At 36.2% G+C, this 21,263-nt stretch overlaps 1 protein-coding gene across 14 annotated transcripts in view; it reads left to right on the top strand.

Moving 5' to 3' along the window:
• SMG7 (SMG7 nonsense mediated mRNA decay factor) overlaps nt 1-21,263 on the top strand; it is a 68,242-nt gene that overhangs the window by 24,456 nt on the left and 22,523 nt on the right. For 11 of the 14 annotated variants that reach the window (XM_032632130.1, XM_032632138.1, XM_032632078.1 and 8 more), the window contains 7 exons: nt 3,766-3,797; nt 6,201-6,318; nt 8,300-8,432; nt 16,790-16,961; nt 18,523-18,594; nt 19,703-19,853; nt 20,238-20,373. In XM_032632130.1, the coding sequence (XP_032488021.1) occupies nt 3,766-3,797; nt 6,201-6,318; nt 8,300-8,432; nt 16,790-16,961; nt 18,523-18,594; nt 19,703-19,853; nt 20,238-20,373 (814 nt within the window). Of the gene's footprint in view, nt 1-3,765; nt 3,798-6,200; nt 6,319-8,237; nt 8,433-16,789; nt 16,962-18,185; nt 18,274-18,522; nt 18,595-19,702; nt 19,854-20,237; nt 20,374-21,263 lie in introns of those variants that run through there. The other 3 variants (XM_032632169.1, XM_032632157.1, XM_032632161.1) reach the window with 3 other exon arrangements.

Below are 21,263 nucleotides of genomic sequence, written 5' to 3' on the forward strand. Positions count from 1 at the left end.
AGTCTGAGGAAACTGTTATTGATGATTCCTCATATGGGAAAACTGTTTGGTTTGGGAACTTACACATATTCGACTTCTCATTTTTGATGAAGTACTCCCTGAAGCAGGAGAGCCAAACTTTTTCTGTAAAGGGCCCAGATAGTAACTGTTTTAGGCTTGGTGAGACATGTGATTGTTGTCTCAGCTACCCACCTCTGCTCTTGTAGCAGAAAGCAGCCATAGATGATATGTAAACGAATGGGCGTGACTGTTCCAATAAAATTTATTTATAAAAATTGATCCAGTGTGAAGGAGGGAATTTCATCCACAGGCTGACCACTGCACTAGAATGTGAATTTTACTTCTTGTGGTCCTTTTGATAAAAATCCCAGGTATTTATTTCCTAATGTGATCTTTTAAAAAATATCTGTTTATTTAATTTATTTATTTATTATTTTTGGCTGTGTGGGGCCTTAGTTGCAGCACGTGGGATCTTCGTTGCCCTTTGTTGCAGCACGTGGGCTCTTTGTTGCGGTGCGTGGCACGTGGGCTCCAGAGCGCGTGGTCTCTGTAGTTTGCCGCGCACAGGCTCAGTAGTTGTGGCGCACAGGCTTAGTTGCGCCGCGTCATGTGGGATCTTAGTTCCCCGACCAGGGATTGAACCCACATCCCCTGCATTGGAAGGCAGATGCTTAACCACTGGACCACCAGGGAAGTCCCTGAACCGATTTTTAAATTTAGACTAGTTGTCTTAAATGTTAGGGTTTAATCGACAGAGCACAAAACTGAACCTAGATAAGTCTACGTTAGCTTTTTATGTCATAGAATTTTTTTATTCTAATTTAAAAGAAATAGAAATGACTTGGACTTTGGAGTCAGAAAGAACTAAGTTTGTACTTAATTGTACCTAATTGCTTTGTGACTATGGACAAATTATTTCAGAGCTTTAACTTCCTTGTTTATGGGATGGGAATCATAGTAGCTATCTCCCAAGGTTGTTACATTTTCCATTTAGCTAGCTTTTCATCATTTCAATTTAACAAGGTTATTTTAGTCATTAACACATGTCTGTTTCAGAACCTAGGAGAGAACTGTGCACAGAGGAGCATCTCTTCCCCTGTGTTAATAAGGAATCAGAACTCTTGGAATTTCAAAATGCTTGAACATTCATGTCAGATAGTTTTTATGACATTTTTGCACTTTTGTTAGTGTTTGGATTTTTAGTTTTACATTTTTCTTGGGCAGATTATAGTGTATAAAAATGTAGAGTGAAAATTTGATCTTTGTTTATCAAAGCCTAGAAGCCTGCTCCAGAAACTGTTAGAATTATAGCTCTTCTCTTACTGATGGCCCATCAGAGAAGCAGATTATTTGGAAATAGTTCCTGTTATATGCTCAATATGATCTTCATTTGACTGGAAATTAGTATCCTCGTTAGGCAGATGTTAGCATACCAAGATGACATTTGTTCATCTTTACAAGCAAATCTTGTTTGGAAAGAGAAAGCAATCATTAGACACATGATCCTAAGTGTATCTTGTATAAACTAGAGTATGTATTTTTAGCTAACATATGGAAGCATTGTGAAATAAGTCCTTTGTAACTTGGCAGCTCAGAATGAAAGGTATTGAATCCAGTGGAGATGCATAAGTGAGGTTGGTTGTCTCAGTATAAGGTTCATAAGTTAGTACTCTAGGAGGGTTTTGGGGTGGGGGAGGAGAGGAGGTTGTTGGTAGGTTAGGATGTGTGCTATTCCTAAGTATGATCTTAGATTTTAAGGGCATAAATCAAATACTTTGTGAGGATTTTTTTTTTTTTTTTTTTACGGCTGAAGTTTAACACTCAAACTAGGCTTTATGGATAATGGAATTTGATGTGATGTTACCTTTTAGGACTAAGTGTAGCTGTTTATTTGGTATTGTTCATTTATATTGATAGTTTTTGTGGTTTGTGGTTTCTATAGCAACGTATTGTGATTCTATTTGAAATCTTGATTTTTAAAAAATATAGATATCTTTTTAAAAGCTAAGAAAACAAAAAGATTCATGTTATGTTTTGATGAAACTAAAATTCAGTTGTTATCAAATAATAAATTACATAAAGCATTTACAGTAAAACTTTTAGAATCTCTAATATTCTCTAGCTTTTATGTCAAACTTTGTTTTTAAAAATGGAAATCTCGTAAGTTTATATACTTACCTTTTTAGAGTATATGAAAATAATTTAGCCTTTTTCCTTTCTTCACTTAAAAAATATGTATTGAATGCCCTGTGTAGGCAAAGAAGTTGTGATGGTGAGCATTCCTAAAATCTGTGATACACACTGTAAAGAAAAAGTACAAGTGCTTTGAGAGCATAAAACAGGAAAATCCTTCATGTATGCAGGGTTCAAGTAAAGCTTCCTGAGGAGGTAATGTCTTTACTGAGACAAAGGATGAGTAATTAACCAGACAAAGGAGGAAGATGTATTCCTAGCAAAGGGACTCTTCTTTACAAAGGCCCTGAGCGTCAAGGGAGCCAAGCACATTGGAGAATCCAGAAAGAAGTCCAGGGGCTGGAACACAGAGACCAAGGAGAGAAGAGAATAATGGTAGAAGTAGAGTACAGAGACTCTATTCAGTTACAGAGGACTTTGTAGACCACTTTAATAAAGATCTTGGTTTTTACCCTAAAAGCAGTGGAAAATCATTAAAGGGTCTTAAGTGCGCAGTTGGGGAGGTCAGATTTGCATTTTTTTAAAGATCCTTCTGGTAGCAGTAGAGAGAGCAGAATGAAATGAGACAAGAGTGAAGTGGAGAAAACAATTTGGTGGCTTTGCAATACTCCAGGCAAGGGATGGTTGTAACTTGAATTATAGTGACTGAAGAGGAAGTAAAGGGAGAGCTACAGATTCAAGATGTATTTGGTAGGTAAAATTTTTTGGAGTTGATAGATTACCAGGGATTTGAGAGAATGTTATGGATGACTTCCAGGTGTCTGCTTTTCACAACTGGAAAGCCTTGATACATTTGCCTAGGTACAAAACACTAGAAAGAGAACCAGGGATGGGGGTGGGGATGGGTCACGAGTTCAGTTTTGGACCTCTTGAATATAGGCAATTCTTGAAGAATTTGGGAGAGAGAAAAGAAGCAGCAGCTAGAGGAAAATCTAGGATAGAAGGTTTTAAAATCTGTGAGAGAATAGGGCATGTTTAAATACTGTGAGAAGGATCCAATAGAGAGGGAAGTTTTTAAATTATTGAAAGAGGGGAGAGGGTAATTAAAGGGGCAGAAGTCCTTAAAAAGGTTAGAAAGAGCATACTAAGTGTAATTACTGGTCTTAAGTAAGAGATGCAGTACTGCTAGTATTTTAACAAGAGTAAGAAAGAAGAGGGCTCTCTGACTGTAAGTGTTTAGTAACTGGGCATTGTTTTTCCTGAGGTATGGGGCTGTCCTTTGCTGAAAAGAATTGAGGAGAATGGAGATTTGAAATAGTTGTAGTGGCTAGTGAATTGAGAAACATAGAATTTCCTGGCCTCATGGAGGGAAAATTTGGAGGTAAACAGTAAGAAAATGAACTCTACTCAGTAGAAGAGTTCGCGATGACCCTGTGAACTTGTAAGGAATGGCATCAATTTGCCAAGATCTAATGCTACTCTAAACATTAAAGCAGGGACACTATTTGCAGTGCCACAAATAGAGCTGTTATACATTCTTACTGTCATATATAATTTTACTTAACTTTTAGTGTTACTTATGTTGGGTGAGCCTAGTTTGTTTCTAACAGAGGTTCTTTTTCCCTTTTTTAGGCAGGCAGAAGTCCTGAAGGCTGACATGACAGGTATTTGCTGGCTCTTTTGTTCTTCACAACTTATTTTATACCATTAAATTAAGGGAAGTGTATCATCTTATTATACTACTTGTAGTACTGTCCTGGTTGCCAGAGGGGATGATAACTTACTCTTTATTTTAAATATTTATTGTTTTTATACTTTGAATTCTTACTTAGATGGCTTGTCAAAATTTTTATGTAATCTGTGCTACACTGAGTTGAATATTACTTAATTTAATGCATATACTCATTTAATTTTTACAAGCTATTTATCAGCTACTTAAGAGATACAGAAAAAATAATTCATATACCATATAAACACAAATACCTCATAGTATTAGATTTATATCTTTGTGTTTATAATTCCCCAAACTTGAATAGTAGGTAAACCTTCAGAAAAAAATGTTTACAGGAAAACTCTTGCGAATTGAAAGTCCTTGAAATTGAATGAGCTACCTTGCCATTTTTCTTTCTTTTCTCACCTTTTTTGTTTTGAATAACAGCCAAGGTGTTTTTGAAAGAATAACTGGAATTAGTCACTAAAAGGAGCAGATGAATTTAACTCCAAAATAAGGAAATACATGGCAATAACTATGTAGTGATCAGTATGTTCTCTATAACAGCATAACAACAATATGCTTTCTATAACCATCCTAAAATTTAAAAAAACAATAAGTGCTAATGGATCTCATCCTCATTTTTGAAGATTTTAGTTCTGCAGTGAAACCTGCAAAGAAGAGTTAAACTTGTAAGCAGCATACCTGCCAAAATTTACAACCAAGAGGAAATGGGCTATTTAGATCTCTTTTTCTCAACCTCTAGAATTGCAGGCTAATGTTCTAAGAATTTTAGATAATCTCATTGTCATCTTGCTCAAGAAAAATAATGGAAAAACCAAAAACACTTTTTATAGGTTTATAGTTCTTCCCATTATTAACATAACTGTCATCATCTTCCATACTATGGATTCTGATGTCAGCTCTGAGCTACTGTATTATGCTCTTGTATTGGCATTGTAAGCATAATCTATATTGCGTGACAGAAATTGTGCATGGAACAATGTTAAGCCATCTATATACCTTTTACATTTTCATAACTCTTGAACATCCGCAGTAAGTAGGCTGAGGGTTTGACTTTTGTAGGGGACATTTGACCTGCCCAGAAGGTGACCTGTCCTTAAGATACTAAGTCTGCTCATTTAAATGACAGTCTCACTGATAGGTCAGAGTTAATGATCCCTTACATTCCTTTTCCTGCCATCAGTTAATTGAAGCAGGGTTGAATAAATCTATAAATCTATTTATTTAGTCATTAAAAGCTTAATAAGGAAGGGACCGAGAACCTGATACCAAAAAATAGGCCCTATTTTTTAGTAGCCAGCAAACTCTTGTAAGGATTAACTCTGTTGTCTGGGAGATTCTGTATGCGGAATAGGATTATGCTGGCTGTAGATACTAATAGCAGACCTAAAGAAGAGTGAAGATTATGCCATTGTGCCGCGGCAAAATACTAAACGCAACCAGACGGGCTAACTAGCAGCCGGAGATATATAATTGCAAAGTCCATTATTAAATTCTTCTCTTGAGGCAGCTCACTGTCAATTATTGCGCTCATAAGCCTAGTAATCAGAAAGGCTAATGTGCCTTGTAGGACTCTGGCAGACAATATGACCCCAATTTGGTATTACATATAGTTATAGCCTGACTTTCTGATTTCATCTTGCACCCAGTCTCTCATTTGGCCTCTTGAGCAGTTTAATCACTGTCTGCTACTGGTCCTCATTTACATTAAATAGCAAGTATGTATGGCTCACAAAGTGTCTTGGCAAGCAGTCTTACCGATGGTTAAAATAACACTCACTGTCAAGACTTTATTGGCTTGACATACATAGGAGAGTAGGAGTAATAGCAGAATGCCCAAACAGCTGCTGGATTGTGAGCCGACAGGAGGATTCTGTAAGGACAATTGTGAAAATGATTCAAAAGAAAAAGAGAACAGCTTCTTTGGACAAAGAGATATAGTTATGAGAGTAAACAGACCAACTTGGCAGTCCATCATTTCAAATGGGGTGACTTATTATGAGGCATATGGCTTCCTATGGTATGAATGCATAGAAATCCAAACCAAGATCAAAGGGTGAACCATTCTCTTTTTTTAAGCCTTTTTCATTTCATGGCATTATTTCAAAACTAAAAGACAAATACAGAAGCATTTTGAAACAGATGTAGTCATTAGCCAAAAGGTGAAAGTCATCTGAGATGTAGTAGTATAAAACTTCTGCAGCTATCTATGATATCTGTTTAAAGCATGTTTTTGCTTTGGGGAATGGAGAGTGAAGGAATTGTTGGTGTGGCATAATGGTCTTAACTATCTGTTTATCGTCTACTGTTCTGTTTTTGTTTTGTTACTCAGATTCTAAGCTGGGTCCAGCCGAGGTCTGGACATCCAGGCAGGCTCTGCAGGACCTGTACCAGAAGATGCTGGTTACTGATTTGGAATATGCTTTAGACAAGAAAGTAGAACAGGATCTGTAAGTACTATCATTTGGGATGTCCCTGTAAGATCAGGAATCTCACCAAGACTTTAGAATAGAAGAGAACAATTTGGTTGTTTCTTTTTAACCTATTTCAGAGTAAGCTTTTTCAATGAAAAAAAAAGGAAAGAAATTCTAATACTTGTGACCTTTTTGAACAAAATATTTGACCATTGTTATTACTTTAGATACAGTCTTAGGTAGCAAGAGGAGAAATGTTTAGAGTTGAGTTTTTTTTTTTTTTTTTTTTTTTTTTTTTTTTTTTTTTGCGGTACGTGGGCCTCTCACTGTTGCGGCCTCTCCCGCTGCGGAGCACAGGCTCCGGATGCGCAGGTTCAGCAGCCATGGCTCACGGGCCCAGCCGCTCCGCGGCACGTGGGATCCTCCCGGACCGGGGCACGAACCCGTGTCCCCTGCATCGGCAGGCGGACTCTCAACCACTGCGCCACCAGGGAAGCCCTAGAGTTGAGTTTTATTAAGGTCTTCAGGGCGTATCATAAAAACAAATTTGTATGTGTTTCAAGTACTAAGAGACAGTGTTTGGATTCTCTGTAGTGTATTCAGTCCTATATTTGAGCCATGATTTAAAAAAAGAAATACGAAGTAGGCTTTCTTTGATAAATATGATTCTATAAGTTTCTTCCAAAGGAAAATGTGTTTACATTGTAAGGAAAGTTCTTCCTTTTAATCCAATAAATAGGTGTTTCCTTTTTTTCCCCCCTAATAAGACTGAAGAAAGATTTTGTATATTTAGGCTATTCCACTCATTCTTTCTATTAGGGGTGAAATAGCAGATGACCAGATTCCCAACTGAGTAAATAAATGTCTTTCATGGAAGACCTTGCCTTGTAAATTGGAACAAGGACATTAGCCTGGTGGAAAATTAAAAATCAAGAATATTCTTTTTAATAATGCCTGTTGCCCTAAGTAGTGGTGAAGATTAGTTTTTCCTGTATTGCACACCTAACCTTTATATTGTTAGGAGATCTAGTAATAGAGCTTAATCACAACCACTCAAACCCATATTTTTGATATTAGAGTCATGGATAAGATGGCATCAAAAATGCTGAGGGAGTGAGTGATTGCCCTCATAAATCATTAAAAACCCCAGTGCTTCAAAAGAGCCTCAAAAGCTGCTGTTGATAAAGAATTAGGTACTTTCCAGGTAGGTTGTAAACCCTCTATCTATCTGTGTTTGCTTCCTTCAGCCAGTAATATCTTCCCTCCATCCTAGTTCCCTTTTTTTGTTTTGTTTCTTTGTGATTTCCAAATTAGGGAGTGACTGTATTTCTCCACAACTGAATTTAAAATGATTCTCTATACAATTCGAAAGGCATTTTATAACAGGATTTTGGTGTGCCATATTTCAGCATTGTGTTGTTTCTTAGTTTGAATAGCCAAAATTGAAATGTCAAAGTGAGTTTATATTTCAAGCTCTAACGAAAATATTAACCCCAAGAGAAATAAACTATTAAATAGAACTAGAACTGAGTGCTGTGGGAAATAAGTTTTAGAGAAATAAGAGATATGGCTTAATATTTACAAAAAAATCTCCCCCACCCCCACCCCCAGACATGCCACTTGATACAGAACACTCACATATTTTTTGACACAATGGTGCAATGTATGGAAATTTGTTAATAGCTTGCTTTTACTTTGGTCTTGCCACTGTAGTTCTAATTTTGTATGAGGATTCCTAAATAGGTTCTAAGTCTAGTAGCCCTAAAAGATTAATAACTGAAGCCACAGTCTGATTATTCGAACATTTGGTAAGTGTTTACTAAGGTCAGTTGCATTCTACTGCTTGTTTAGTCTTGTTCAAAGGGGAGCATAAAGTTATTTAAGTGAATAACTTTAATGCAGGTTTACTGTCTAGTGTGTTATAATTATAACAAACAGTTCTTTCTTGTTCTCAGGGGGACCAGTGTCTGCCCAGTGAGTCACTGCTATACCAAATAGAATTACATTTTGTTTTCAGCTGGAATCATGCCTTTAAGAATCAGATCACAACACTACAAGGCCAGGCAAAGAATCGAGCAAACCCGAATCGGAGTGAAGTTCAGGCAAACCTTTCTCTGTTCCTAGAGGCAGCTAGTGGCTTCTATACTCAGGTGAGTTCTGCACTGTATACCAATTTTCCTAAAATTAGTAGTGAATATTCTCTTTGTACACATCTTGTTCATATAAGCACTTGGGGTACCCACTGTATGGTCCATCCAGGAGTTGATCACCTATAATCTCAGATGAATCAAAATGTCTGAAATTACTTACCATAAGACCTTTAAAACAGTAAAGACTCTGCTCTTAAAAAGGTGATGGTTCAGCTTAAAGGTTAGAGGTATAATTGTGTGAATAAAAAAAAGGGCAATGAGAGCAATGCCTTAGTGAAACAGCAGAAGTAGTGAGTTACAGGTGGTAGTAGAGCAAATGTAAATGTATGGGTGTAGTCATTGTGAAAGTAACAGCTATGTTTTGCCAGGTAAGAAATAGTCAAAATTCGTGATATCAAGTGAGTTTTCATAGTATTATATATACAGTAGAATTTATCTGGAGCTTCAGTGCTATTAAACTACCTAAGAAATAGAGTAGCCTTTCCTCAGTTTGAATAGTAAGCTATTATTTATTGTCCTCAGAGACTTTCCTTGTCCTTAATTACATCTTGATATGACTTCTGAATCAGGCGAGGTAAAAGAATAAATAAATCTTTTTGGACAGTGAATTTTATTTAAACAGAATTCTTTAGAAAACATCATCTCATCCACTTGTAATAGCATTCATAATTTAATTAATAACATGTGTATAAATTCTCATCTTATAATGACAAGACAAGGTTTTGCAGATCTTGCTCCGAAAGAAATTCAAGAACCTACTCTCTGTGCTGCTACTTGACCATTGCTACCTGTATTTTGGCTCCATTTTGGTTTTACTGCTTTTTAGAATGAAGAGAAAGAAGACTATTAAAAGATATCAAATAGCCATCATCTTACAGAGATTATTTGTTTTACTTAGACTAAAACATTCATCACAGTTCATCATTGAAAGAACTCAAGTATGGTTCTTGTTCTCAAAATTCATTTTTAAATTGATGCCACCTTTTAGCAAAAGTTGATATTTCTGGAGAGGGGAACTGTGGTTTGCTGCTAACTAATCCTTATTAGCAGATGTTAAAGATTAATTCATTCTACAAATAGCTATTAAAAGTCTACTCTTTGTAAGGCACAATACTAGACACTGAGAATTGGAGAGAAAAGAGACCATCTTTAACTTTCAAGGGAATATCCAGTCTAAATGAGGAGATGGATACATTTAATAGATATAGGGTTTCTTTTGGCTTTCTTATTATAAAAACATGCATACTAATTTCAAAAGATTTGAAAATTATAAAAAGTCAAAAATTTTTCATTACCCTTTCATTCAGGATAAATTACCACTTTTAATATGTATGTTTCTAGTGTTTTTATACTTTCATACATGGTTGTACCTATTCTTTTATCAGCTTTATAAACATAATGTAAGTTTTTCCTTGTATTATTAAACAGTTTGATAAGCATCTTTGTTTATAAAGCATTTTCTCTAATATTGGATTACTTACTGAGGATAGGTTCTTCATTGGATGGTGAATTAAATCATTGGATGAGTGGAGCTTTAATACTACATTGATACACATAATTGTTTTCCCAAAAGGTTATCATTTATATCTTTGTATTTCCATCAGCAGTGTATGCAAGTGTCTGTCTTGACATCCACTCACCAGTGTTAAATATTTTAATAAAGGCAAATGAATGATTAATTGAATAATTTATACTTGATAGACGGAAAATAATTTTTCATTTAAAATTTAATGTAATCTAAATTACTAGTGATGTTGAACTTTTATATTTTATTACATATTTGTATTTTATATAAATCATTTATTCATTTACTTTTCCCTTTCATTGTTCAGACCCTAGTTTTTTCTATGGTGATTTGTCTGAGCTTTTTCTATATAAGGGGATATTATTTTTCTTCCTTTTTTTTTGACAAACATCTTTTTCTCCAATTTATTCTGTTCTTTCATTTTATTTAAAGTTTTTTGAAATACAGAAGTTACCAGATAGTTTTTGTTTTTACAGCACAGTTTTTTCTTTGTCCATAGATTAGTAGATATTTAACAATAATACTTATATTTAAAAGAACAAATAGATATTATAATTCAAATATTAAAATTTGAAAACAATACCAATATCCTGCAATAGAGTAATGGTTAAATAAATTATAGCCTATCTGAAAAATGGAATTATGAAACTATTATAAATGGTATTTATGAAGTTTTTTTTGAGGTTTAGTTGATGTACAATATTATGTTTCAGGTGTACAACATAGTTACAATTTTTTAAGGTTATACTCTATTTATAGTTATTATAAATATTGGCTGTATTCCCTGTGCTGTATAATATATCCTTGTAGCTTATTTATTTTATACATAGTAGTTTGTACCTCTTCATCCCCTACCCCTGTCTTGCCCCTCTCCCTTTCCTCTCCTAGCTGGTAACCACTAGTTTGTTCTCTATATCTGTGAGTCTATTTCTTTTTTTTAATATTCACTGCTTTGTTGGTTTTTTAGATTCCACATATAAGTGATAACATGCAGCATTTGTCTTTCTCTGCCTGACTTATTTCGTTTAACATAATATCCTCCAAGTCCATCCATGTTGTTGCAAGTGGCAAAATTTCGTTCTTTTTTATAGCTGAGTAGTGTTTCATTGTGTATGTATGTATGTGGGGACACACACACACACACACACACACACACACACACAGCGCCACACACCACATCTTCTTTATCCATTCATCTGTTGATGGACAGTTAGGTTTCTTCCATATCTTGGCAGTTGTATATAATGCTACTGTGAACATTGGGGGGTGCACGTATCTTTTTGAATTAGTGTTTCCGTTTTTTTTGGATTTATGCCCAGGAGTGGAATTGCCGGGTCCTATGGTAGATCTGTTTTTATTTTTTTGAGACCCCTCCGTACTGTTTTCCACAGTGGCTGCACCAATTTACATTTCTACCAACAGTGTATGGGGGCTCACTTTTCTCCACATCCTCACCAGCATTTCTTATTTGTGGTCTTTTTGATGATAGCCATTCTGACAGGTGTGAGGTGATACCTCATTGTAGTTTTAATTTGCATTTCTCTGATGATTAGCAATGTTGAGCCTCTTTTCGTGTGCCTGTTGGTCATCTGTATGTCTTCTTTGGAAAAATGTCTATTCAGGTCTTCTGCCCATTTTTTAATCTGGTTGTTTTTTGATATTAAGTTGTATGAGCTGTTTACATATTATTTTGGATATTAACCCCTTATCAGTCATATCACTTGCAAATATTTTCTCCCATTCAGTAGGTTGTCTTTTCGTTTTGTTGACTGTTTCCTTTGCTCTGTGAAAGGTTTTAAGTTTAATTAGGTCCTGTTTATGAAGATCTTTTTTTAAGATGAGGAAATTTTGTTATTATTAAGTGAAAATCATGATGTAGAATTATGTGTACATTTGACTCTACATGTTAATTGAATAGCCTTAGCTCAGTGGGGTGTTGACAGAAATGGTATCCCAGCCCCCACCCCCACTTCACTACTTTCAACTATGCTTTGTTGAATTCCGGATTCCCGTCATAACATCTTGGACAGATTTCGTACCATTCTGATTGCTTTTAGGATTTTAAACTTAGTCCAGTTTTAAAACTCCAGTCTCATCTCCAGTTTAAATCGCTTCCTTCCCTCATGTAGTAGAAATTTAAACTGTGAACACAACTGAAGTAGGGAGGCAGGGGTAGTAGGGACTTGCTGCAGCTGGCCCTGGTGGAGGTAGAGGGAAAGCATCTACTTTCTGCAGTACATTTTTATATTAGCCATTACACAGACTTGTTTGTTATCTTGAAAAATGATTCTTAACCTTTTTTTTATGATGTGATATACATGTAACACATTTCCGAGGGTTTGATTGGACATTGATAAATCCAGACAAGTAAAGCAAGAATCATCATTTTTGTTGAGGGGGCATGTTATTTGCAAAAACACTTTATAAGCAAGTCAGTAATAAAATCATTCAAATGTCTCAAAATATTGTCTTATAAAGAAAAATATACAAGTAATCTAATTTTGAAATTTGTTTTAAAAAATTTTTATAATCAAGCATTGATCTTTCCCCACTGCATTCCATAGGCAATGGTTGAGTGATCACAACAGTTGTAGAATGAGCAGCAATAAACTTTTTTTCAGATCTCAACATTAATAGGACTCGTTGCTTGCATTTTTTGTTGTTGTTATTTTGGCTTGATAATTGAAACAGTTAATGATGTTGTGAACAGTAATGTTCATGCATCTTTTTTGATGACATGCAGTGCAGATTAAGCTACCAGATTGGGGAAGTACACCAAGTCCAAGTCATTGTACAGCCTTATAGACTAAGATGAGTTTTGAATTTTAATCTTAAGTGTAGTTGCAAGCCATTGGAAAGTAGGCAAGGGAATACCATGATAAGATTTGCATTTTTAAAAGATTACCTTGGATGTTGTGTGGAGAATGAATTAGCAGGTCAGGAATGGAAGGTAGTTAGCATGCTGCTGTAGTAATGGAAGGTTATTAAGGGATTTTTGAAGTATAGCCAGTAGAACTTCCTGATGGTTTGGATTGGATGTGTGGAATCAGGGTAAGGGAAGAGTCAAAGATGACTTGAGTTATCAGATTGAGCAGCTAGCTGACTGGTTATACCATTTACTGAGATAGGGAACACTGAGGAGAAGGCAGCTCTATCCATGTTACATTAGAGAGATGCCTGTTTGAGAGGAGGGGTCAAATAGGTAATTAGATAAGCTTGGAGCTCAGTGAAAAGGGCAGGGCCAGAGTAAAATTTATGATTACAATAAAGAACCTTGACTTAGACATTAGTGTTTGGCATTGAAACCCATGGGACTAGGTGGGAACAGGTTTGGCACAGGAGGAGCCACATTGCAATAGAAGAAAGTCGGAGTGGTGCCTTGGAAGCCAGAGAGAAAAGCATTTCAACAAGAGGAAGGGGTGATCAACTCTGTTGAGTGCTACAGAGAAGTCAAGTAAGGTGATTTAAAAGTGATCAATTAGATTTGACAATATGGAAGTCATGGGTGACATTAATGAATACCATATTTCCTCATTTCTAAAACTTTTTCATATTTTAACACCTCTGAGATAGGGGTAAGTTTACAAAAGGTGGTCAGTCACCATTTAATTGGCATTGGGTTTTTTTCCCCTCAATGTTATGGAAATAATAGTTCATCTTATAACTTATGGTATCTTGGATTTGATGAAATGTGACTGCAGTAGAGTTCTTGAGATAGAAATCTGGGTGGAGTGGATTGACAAGAGACTGATACATGGTTATCCTGTGAAGATGATTTTGCCTTAGATATTTTGTTAACTATTTAAAGCATGGTTCGGGGGGGACGAATTGGGAGATTGGGATTGATATATATACACTACTATGTATAAAATAGATAACTAATGAACACCTACTATATAGCACAGGGAACTCTACTCAGTGATCTGTGGTGACTTAAATGGAAAGGAAATCTAAGAAAGAGTGGATATATGTGTACATATAACTGATTTACTTTGCTGTATAGCAGAAACTATCACAACATTGTAAAGCAGCTATACTCCAATAAAAATTAAATAAATAAATAAATAAATAAAAGCATGATGCCTCGAGCCAGAACCAAACTCCCAACCGAAGTAAAGATGTAACATCACGCAGTATGGGTTTTTTAAAAAACATCAAAGAACAGAACAGTAGAGTAGTCCTTATTCTAAAAAAATGGGAGCCCAAAAGAAAGCATTATCATTAAGTTTCTATAGTAAGTTAAAAGATGGTATTCTGTATCTTCATAGTTAGTTCTCAGTTCTTAGTGTAGAGTGAAGAGCTAATTGTATAAAAGAGTTTTCACCGAATAATTGCCAAATATAGTTTTGTTCAACTTATTAAACATGTGTTTCTCTTCTTTAGTTCCACTTCGTTTCTGCCTCTAAACTAATGTTCTCTCACCTGGAATCCTGAACCAGCAGGAACTTTTCTGGTATCTCTACCTACAACTCCTGGGTTCTGGCAAAAATTTTATTATAAGACATTCACATGAAGTTTCAACGATGCTTGATTTACTTTTCATGAACTTTCTTTTTTCTTTTTTTTTTTTTTTTTTTTTTTTTTTTGCGGTACGCGGGCCTCTCTCACTGTTGTGGCCCCTCCCGTTGCGGAGCACAGGCTCCGGACACGCAGGCTCAGCGGCCATGGCTCACGGGCTCAGCCGCTCCGCGGCATGTGGGATCCTCCCGGACCGTGGCACGAACCCGTGTCCCCTGCATCGGCAGGCGGACTCTCAACCATTGCGCCACCAGGGAAGCCCTCTTTTTTCTTTTTGATAGATATTCAACCTTGCCTAATTTTCCAGTCTGTTAAGTACCTGTTGAACTCAGTTCTTTATGCTGTGTTATGTTTCTTCTTGCCATCTTCCACAATCATCTGTTTTTGGGTTTCTTCCATTTTTTGCTCCTTTCTTGTACTTCTTGCTTTTTTATATTTCCAGACTCTAGCCATTCTGGGCACTAATTTTGTTTACTCAGTTTTATGTCAGCAAATTTCTTGCCCGTTAGAAATGTACAGGTATAAGTAAAGATGTAGATAATTACTATGCTTCATGAGAAGGGAATACAGGATTTTATATTTGGTTATGGAGGTGGTTTTTATATTAGGAAAACGGTGGGACATTTTATTTCCTTCTGAGTTGGGTGCTCAAGGTGTTTTATTTTGTATTGTGAATTCTGCACATATTAGAGTGGTGATAGAATCAAGATATTTCTAATTCTGTAACCTTAGTCAAATGACTCGATATTTTTGTTTTCATATCCCCATCTGAAAAAGTGGAGCTTCATATCTACATACTGTATTGCTACCAGTTTATCACAAGGAGAAAGTGAGACAAATGTATCAAATAACCCAGGGAATGAAGTTTATTATAAATGAAGAATATTCTGTTGGCTTATGCTGTCATGTTTGGTATCTTTCCCTCCCTTCCTCCTCTCTCCTGCTGTTTCCTCCCTACTTTATATACCTGTCTTGCTCATTTAGCTATGAACTCTTTAAGGACACAAATTTTATTTTACTCATCTCTGTGTCTCTATTGCTTACCATGGTGTGTGATACAGTAATCAAATATGTGAATGATTATATTTGTAAGTAAATACTTGAATGAATGAGAATAGAATGTGAAGAGCTGTGTGGGGGCCAAGAATGAAACCCTTGAGGGGATTAAGGTGGGAGGAAAAAAGCCTTTGAATGAAGGACACTGAAAATAAATGATTGGCAAGATAAAAAGAACTAGAAAAGCTCCGTGATCAACCATAACATCAACTGTTTTAAATGTAGCAGAGAGATCCAGTAAGATGATGACTAGAAAATGTCCATTGTATTTGCTTATTTATAGCCAGTTGTCATACAGACAACAGTTTCAGTAGAGTGGTTGTGGATGTTGGAATGAGGAGAGAAGGGGTTGTGTGGAAGTCAGATCATAATGGACTAAGGAGTGAACAGAAATTGAGAAAGTAGATGTGACACGTGGACTGTTTTGAAGGAATTTGGTTGAGAAGAAGAAGAGACATTAGAAGGCTGCTAAAGGAGAAATCTAGAGTCAAGGGAAAGTGCTTTCGTTCTGTGTGTTGTGGGTTTTTTTATAATAATACTTATTGTTTATATTTCGTGGGCAACACTTTATAGGCCACAGTAAAGAAGCTTGAGAAGTTGAAAGTAGATTTAAAAAATGAGAGGATGACAGGCAGGAGGCAGACAAGAATGAAATAGCATGCTCAGGCAGAGAAATTATCTCTGACCGGGAAGAGGAACCCTCTTATACCAAAAGACTAGAGAAGAAAGGAAGAAAGAGTGGGTGCTCTACATAATATCGGAAGTTCCTTCCAGATCTGTAGTACCATGAGATCTTTTGTGTATGCAAAGGCACAAGTTGACCTTGGGCTTAACAAAATAAGTCTCAAGAAACTCCTGAAGTCTGCCAAATATGTTGGTTTGTATTTAAGTCAAATTTGTAACCAACCACCAGTGTTTAATGGGTTTTGTTTGTTTCTAAGAGGAAAAGAAGATAGATAGATAGATAGATAGATAATTTCATGGAGTTGCTTGCTGAATGAGTCCGAATACCCTCCTTAAGTGGTCCTTTTTTTAATGCTGCTTTTCCTTTTAGATGTACATCTTGGATTGCTCTAATACTTGAGAACTCAAAAGATGTGATTTGTAATGAATGTTACTAGTTATCCTATGAAAGGTTATCCTATCTCAGGTGTCAGTAGTATGTGATATTAGTTACACATGCAAACTTTACTGTTAGAGCACTTCTGACTTACCAGTTCTGACTCAATACTAAATCTTGCTTATGTTCTCCTTTTAGTTATTACAAGAACTGTGTACAGTGTTTAATGTGGATTTACCATGCCGGGTGAAGTCTTCCCAATTGGGAATTATCAGCAATAAACAGACGCATACCAGCGCCATAGTGAAGCCACAGTCTAGCTCCTGTTCCTATATCTGCCAGCACTGCCTCGTCCACCTTGGAGACATTGGTGAGCCATTGGTGTGAAGGAATTGATAATGCATTCATGCTTTTCTTTGGAGTAGTCACAGAAAGAAATTATTTTCCTTTAAAAATACACACACAACTTAAATTGTCATAAGAGGAAACTATAAAATGTATTTTAAGGAACCTAGATTTTCGGAATGCTTTGGGATTGGCAAAGGATCTTGAAGGAAGTAACTTTCATATTCAGACTTTATGCAGATGTAGGCAAATAATAAACCAGCAAAAATGTAACCAAAGCTAAATTTTTCAGAGTAGTACCATAATATTTTCTAAAGTCTGTACTCCTTTGGAATTGTGGGGTTTATAAAAATTAGTCATTCTGAAGCTTAGATTGACTTTTTTTTCCTTCCTACCAGTGCATTAGAAGCTCATTTTTAATTGTTTCCTCTTTACAGTTAGATTTGTATTTCCATTTTATATATTTTATCTGGGAATGTTATATAACTTATTTATTCTTGTTCATTCCTTTAAGGTGACCTAAAAGGGTTGTAAAACAAATTAACTATAGGATTATGTTTTGGCTGTCCTCAAATAACAAGGAATGGAGAGCATTACTGCTTTAAGTTCAAAGATTTTAGATTTCTTGATGTCATAAATCATTGACTTCATGAGAGGTCACATGAAAGTAAGCACTAAAATTTCTATAGGGAGATTCAGTGAGTAGTATATTTAGATTGGTTTTGCTTTCAGTGTATTCTTTGCACACACATAAATAATGTTGCAATAGGTATGAGGTATTTTTCAAGAAGATTTATTTATTTATTTTTGGCTGCGTTAGGTCTTCGTTGCTGCACGCAGGCTTTCTCTAGTTGTGGCGAGCGGGGGCTACTCTGTTGTGGTGCACGGGCTTCTCATTGCGGTGGCTTCTCGTTGCAGAGCTCGGGCTCTAGGCGCGCGGGCTTTACAGTGTGAGTTGTGGCACACTGTCTCAGTAGTTGTGGCTCGCAGGCTCTAGAGCACAGGCTTAGTAGTTGTGGTGCACAGGCTTAGTTGCTCCGCGGCATGTGGGATCTTCCTAGACCAGGGGTCTAACCCGTGTCCCCTGCATTGGCAGGTGGACTCTTAACCACTGTGCCACCAGGGAAGTCTGGTATGAAGTATTTTTCAAAGTCACTTTATAAGATATTGAAGAAATACATAAATTTCAGATCATATTGTATAGTGTTTTTTGTTTTGTTTTGTTTTTAAGTGCCATATAACTCACCCCTTCTTGTGGGCCGGCTCCAGGTCACCAGCATAGTCCATAGTGGGAGCTGGTGATGCATGACACTAGAGGACCTGAAAAAGGGGGCTAGGTAAGCTTTAAAATTGGTTACATGCTGAATGTCCCAAATAGGGAAGGCCGGATAGACACTTCACACATAATCCTATAGTTAATTTGTTTTAAAATATTTTTTCTTTAATCATCTTAATTTAATTTTAATGTGTTTATTAATTTTAAATTGTTAAACTGTAGCTGTTTTGGAAATATTACCCTCATGCTTGTTTTTTCTGTTTGTTTGTTTGTTTGTTTTTAAACTAAACTTTCTTTTTCCTCCTCTCAGCTCGATACAGAAACCAGACCAGCCAGGCAGAGTCCTACTATAGGCATGCGGCTCAGCTTGTCCCCTCTAATGGTGAGTGGGCCATGTCAACTTGTGGTGGATTATGACACTTTACTCTAGATATAGAAAAATGGTAAATAGTTCAAGGCTTATCTTTCAAGTGTTAAGAAACCAAAAAAAATGTTGAGTTTTGGTATTGATTATTATATTTTTCCTTTTAACTGTACATTCTCTGTAATTGGAAATAAATTTTTTAAACTAATATTATGATTGTCAGCAAAGCAATATAAATAGAATATCTCCTAATGTGATCTAAAATTGTTTCAACAACTCTGGCTTCCTTAATTACTTATAGAATAATTTTCTTTTTTTTAAAAAATATGTGCCTGATTTTTGGGGTTTTTTTTGCGGTACGCGGGCCTCTTACTGTTGTGGCCTCTCCGGTTGCGGAGCACAGGCTCCGGACGCGCAGGCTCAGCGGCCATGGCTCACGGGCCCAGCCGCTCCGCAGCATGTGGGATCTTCCCAGACTGGGGCATAAACCCGCGTCCCCTGCATCGGCAGGCGGACTCTCAACCACTGCGCCACCAGGGAAGCCCCCTAATTTTCTTTTTAATACCATCATTTCCCTTCTAGAAAAATTCTCTCTTATTACTAAAAGATAATGCTTTTGTCCTTTGATGGCTCCCAAGATAGGCATTAGCAGTGATTCTTGAATTAAATTACTGTAGATGTTTGGTGATCTACATTCTTGTTAAGCCACATTGAAAGTCCTTTAAATTCTAAAGGAGCCGCTTGAAGGCAGGGATGGCAGTTGGACAAATTATTTCATGTTGTCTGTGGCTGCTTTCCCACTACAATGGCAGAGTTGAGTAGTTGTGATAGAGACTCTTAGATCCACAAAGCCAAAAATATTTATTGTCTAGCCCTTTCTGAAGTCTTATTTGAACTTACTGTGCTCTTCATCCTAATTATGTGACTTTTCAACCTAAATACAATATGTACCATAGCTGAAGTGTGCTGTTTTACATTATGCCATTTTTAATGAGGTAGTCATGAGATTTACTTCATAAAATACTCCCCATTGTTAATATAAAGATTTTAAAACTGACCCTCTATGTTCTGATAGCAAGACTTCATGCATTTTGGGTTGCTTTAGAATCTTAACTTTCTCCTCTAGGTCAGCCTTACAATCAGTTGGCTATCTTAGCTTCTTCCAAAGGAGACCATCTGACCACAATTTTCTACTACTGCAGAAGCATTGCTGTGAAGTTCCCTTTCCCAGCTGCCTCTACTAATCTACAAAAAGCACTTTCTAAAGCACTGGAAAGGTAGGGTTGACTTTTCCAAGAGGACTTTGTAACCTGGTAGCCTTCACCCCTCAAATTTGGGCATGTAAGAAATAATGGCCAGTTACCTATGCTTCTCTTCTCTTAGGTTTGCCTAATTTCTAAACATATACATTACAATAGTTTTGCATGTAGTCATCACTGAATTTCAACCAGTCAGCCTCTGATTTGTTCCCAGTGGAGGAGTACAGGCTGCTGAGTACTGACTCATCTGAGTGTGTTGCAGTTGAAAAGTCAGTCAGTTGCCGAATTCTCTCCTTGAGTCATAGGTGCTCAAGTAATGTGTTTTTGCAAATCGAAGTCTCCTGTAAGAGGTTTTCGCCATTTTGTTGCTTAAGATTCATGGAAGTTTTTCTTTCGTTTCAGCCGGGATGAGGTGAAAACCAAATGGGGTGTTTCTGACTTCATCAAGGCCTTTATTAAGTTCCATGGTCATGTGTACCTGAGTAAGAGCTTGGAAAAGTTGAGCCCTCTTCGAGAGAAATTGGAAGAACAGTTTAAGGTTAGATTTTTTTAAATAGAGAATTTTTTGTCTTGTCTAAATGAGGAAGCGTAAGATTTGGAGGAGGCTTACTCCCACTTTTTATGTCATTACTTAATTGCAAACTGTTGATAAAAACTAAATTTAAAGCATGTGAAATTCTTGCATACAGCATTCCTTCAGTTTAAACTGAGGTGCTGTCTATATAAAGAAATACAGCAGCAGTGTTTTCACTAAGTAGCTGAAAATATCATTTGGCAGAAAATATCATAGTGGGAAAAAACAGTTTTTCCTCCTTCCTTCTCAGACCAAGCACCTTTCTTTTCTCAGTTTTGGAAGTCCTACATTTGATGGTTTCTGTATTTAGATATGATTCTGTTACCTACTTCATAGATAGTAATCCCATTCTGCAAACCGAGCGCATTGTTCTCATTGTGCTTTGATCTGTCAGAGTTTGTGGTTGATTGCAGGAATGTAATGAGAGTTTCATTCAACAGGAATATGTTGTACTAATTTGTATAAGGAGATAAAATTAAGTAACCTTTGTTCTATTTATATATATGAAAATAATTTTTTACCAGTATATTAAATTGGCAGTTTAAATGTAGTATAATTTATATAATGTTGGAGGAGTCAAAATTAAGTATTAATTTTATTTTTAGTTCATTTATTCAACAAATATTTGACTAGTATGTATCAGTCACTGTTTTAGTCACTAGAATCAACAGTAAACAAGACAGTCTCAAAGAACATTTTATATTTCTTGGTTACTTCTGAGTATCTATACACTTGGGGAATTGTCTGTAACTACTTTACAGTTTTATAAGTATTACAAAAGTTTCACATTCCAGAGATTGTTGAACTTAGACAGTTGAGATAATAAATTAGCCAAATATAGTCAGTGTGAAATA

The sequence above is a fragment of the Phocoena sinus genome, chromosome 1 (assembly GCF_008692025.1).
Source record: "Phocoena sinus isolate mPhoSin1 chromosome 1, mPhoSin1.pri, whole genome shotgun sequence".
In the NCBI taxonomy this organism is placed as follows: domain Eukaryota; kingdom Metazoa; phylum Chordata; class Mammalia; order Artiodactyla; family Phocoenidae; genus Phocoena; species Phocoena sinus.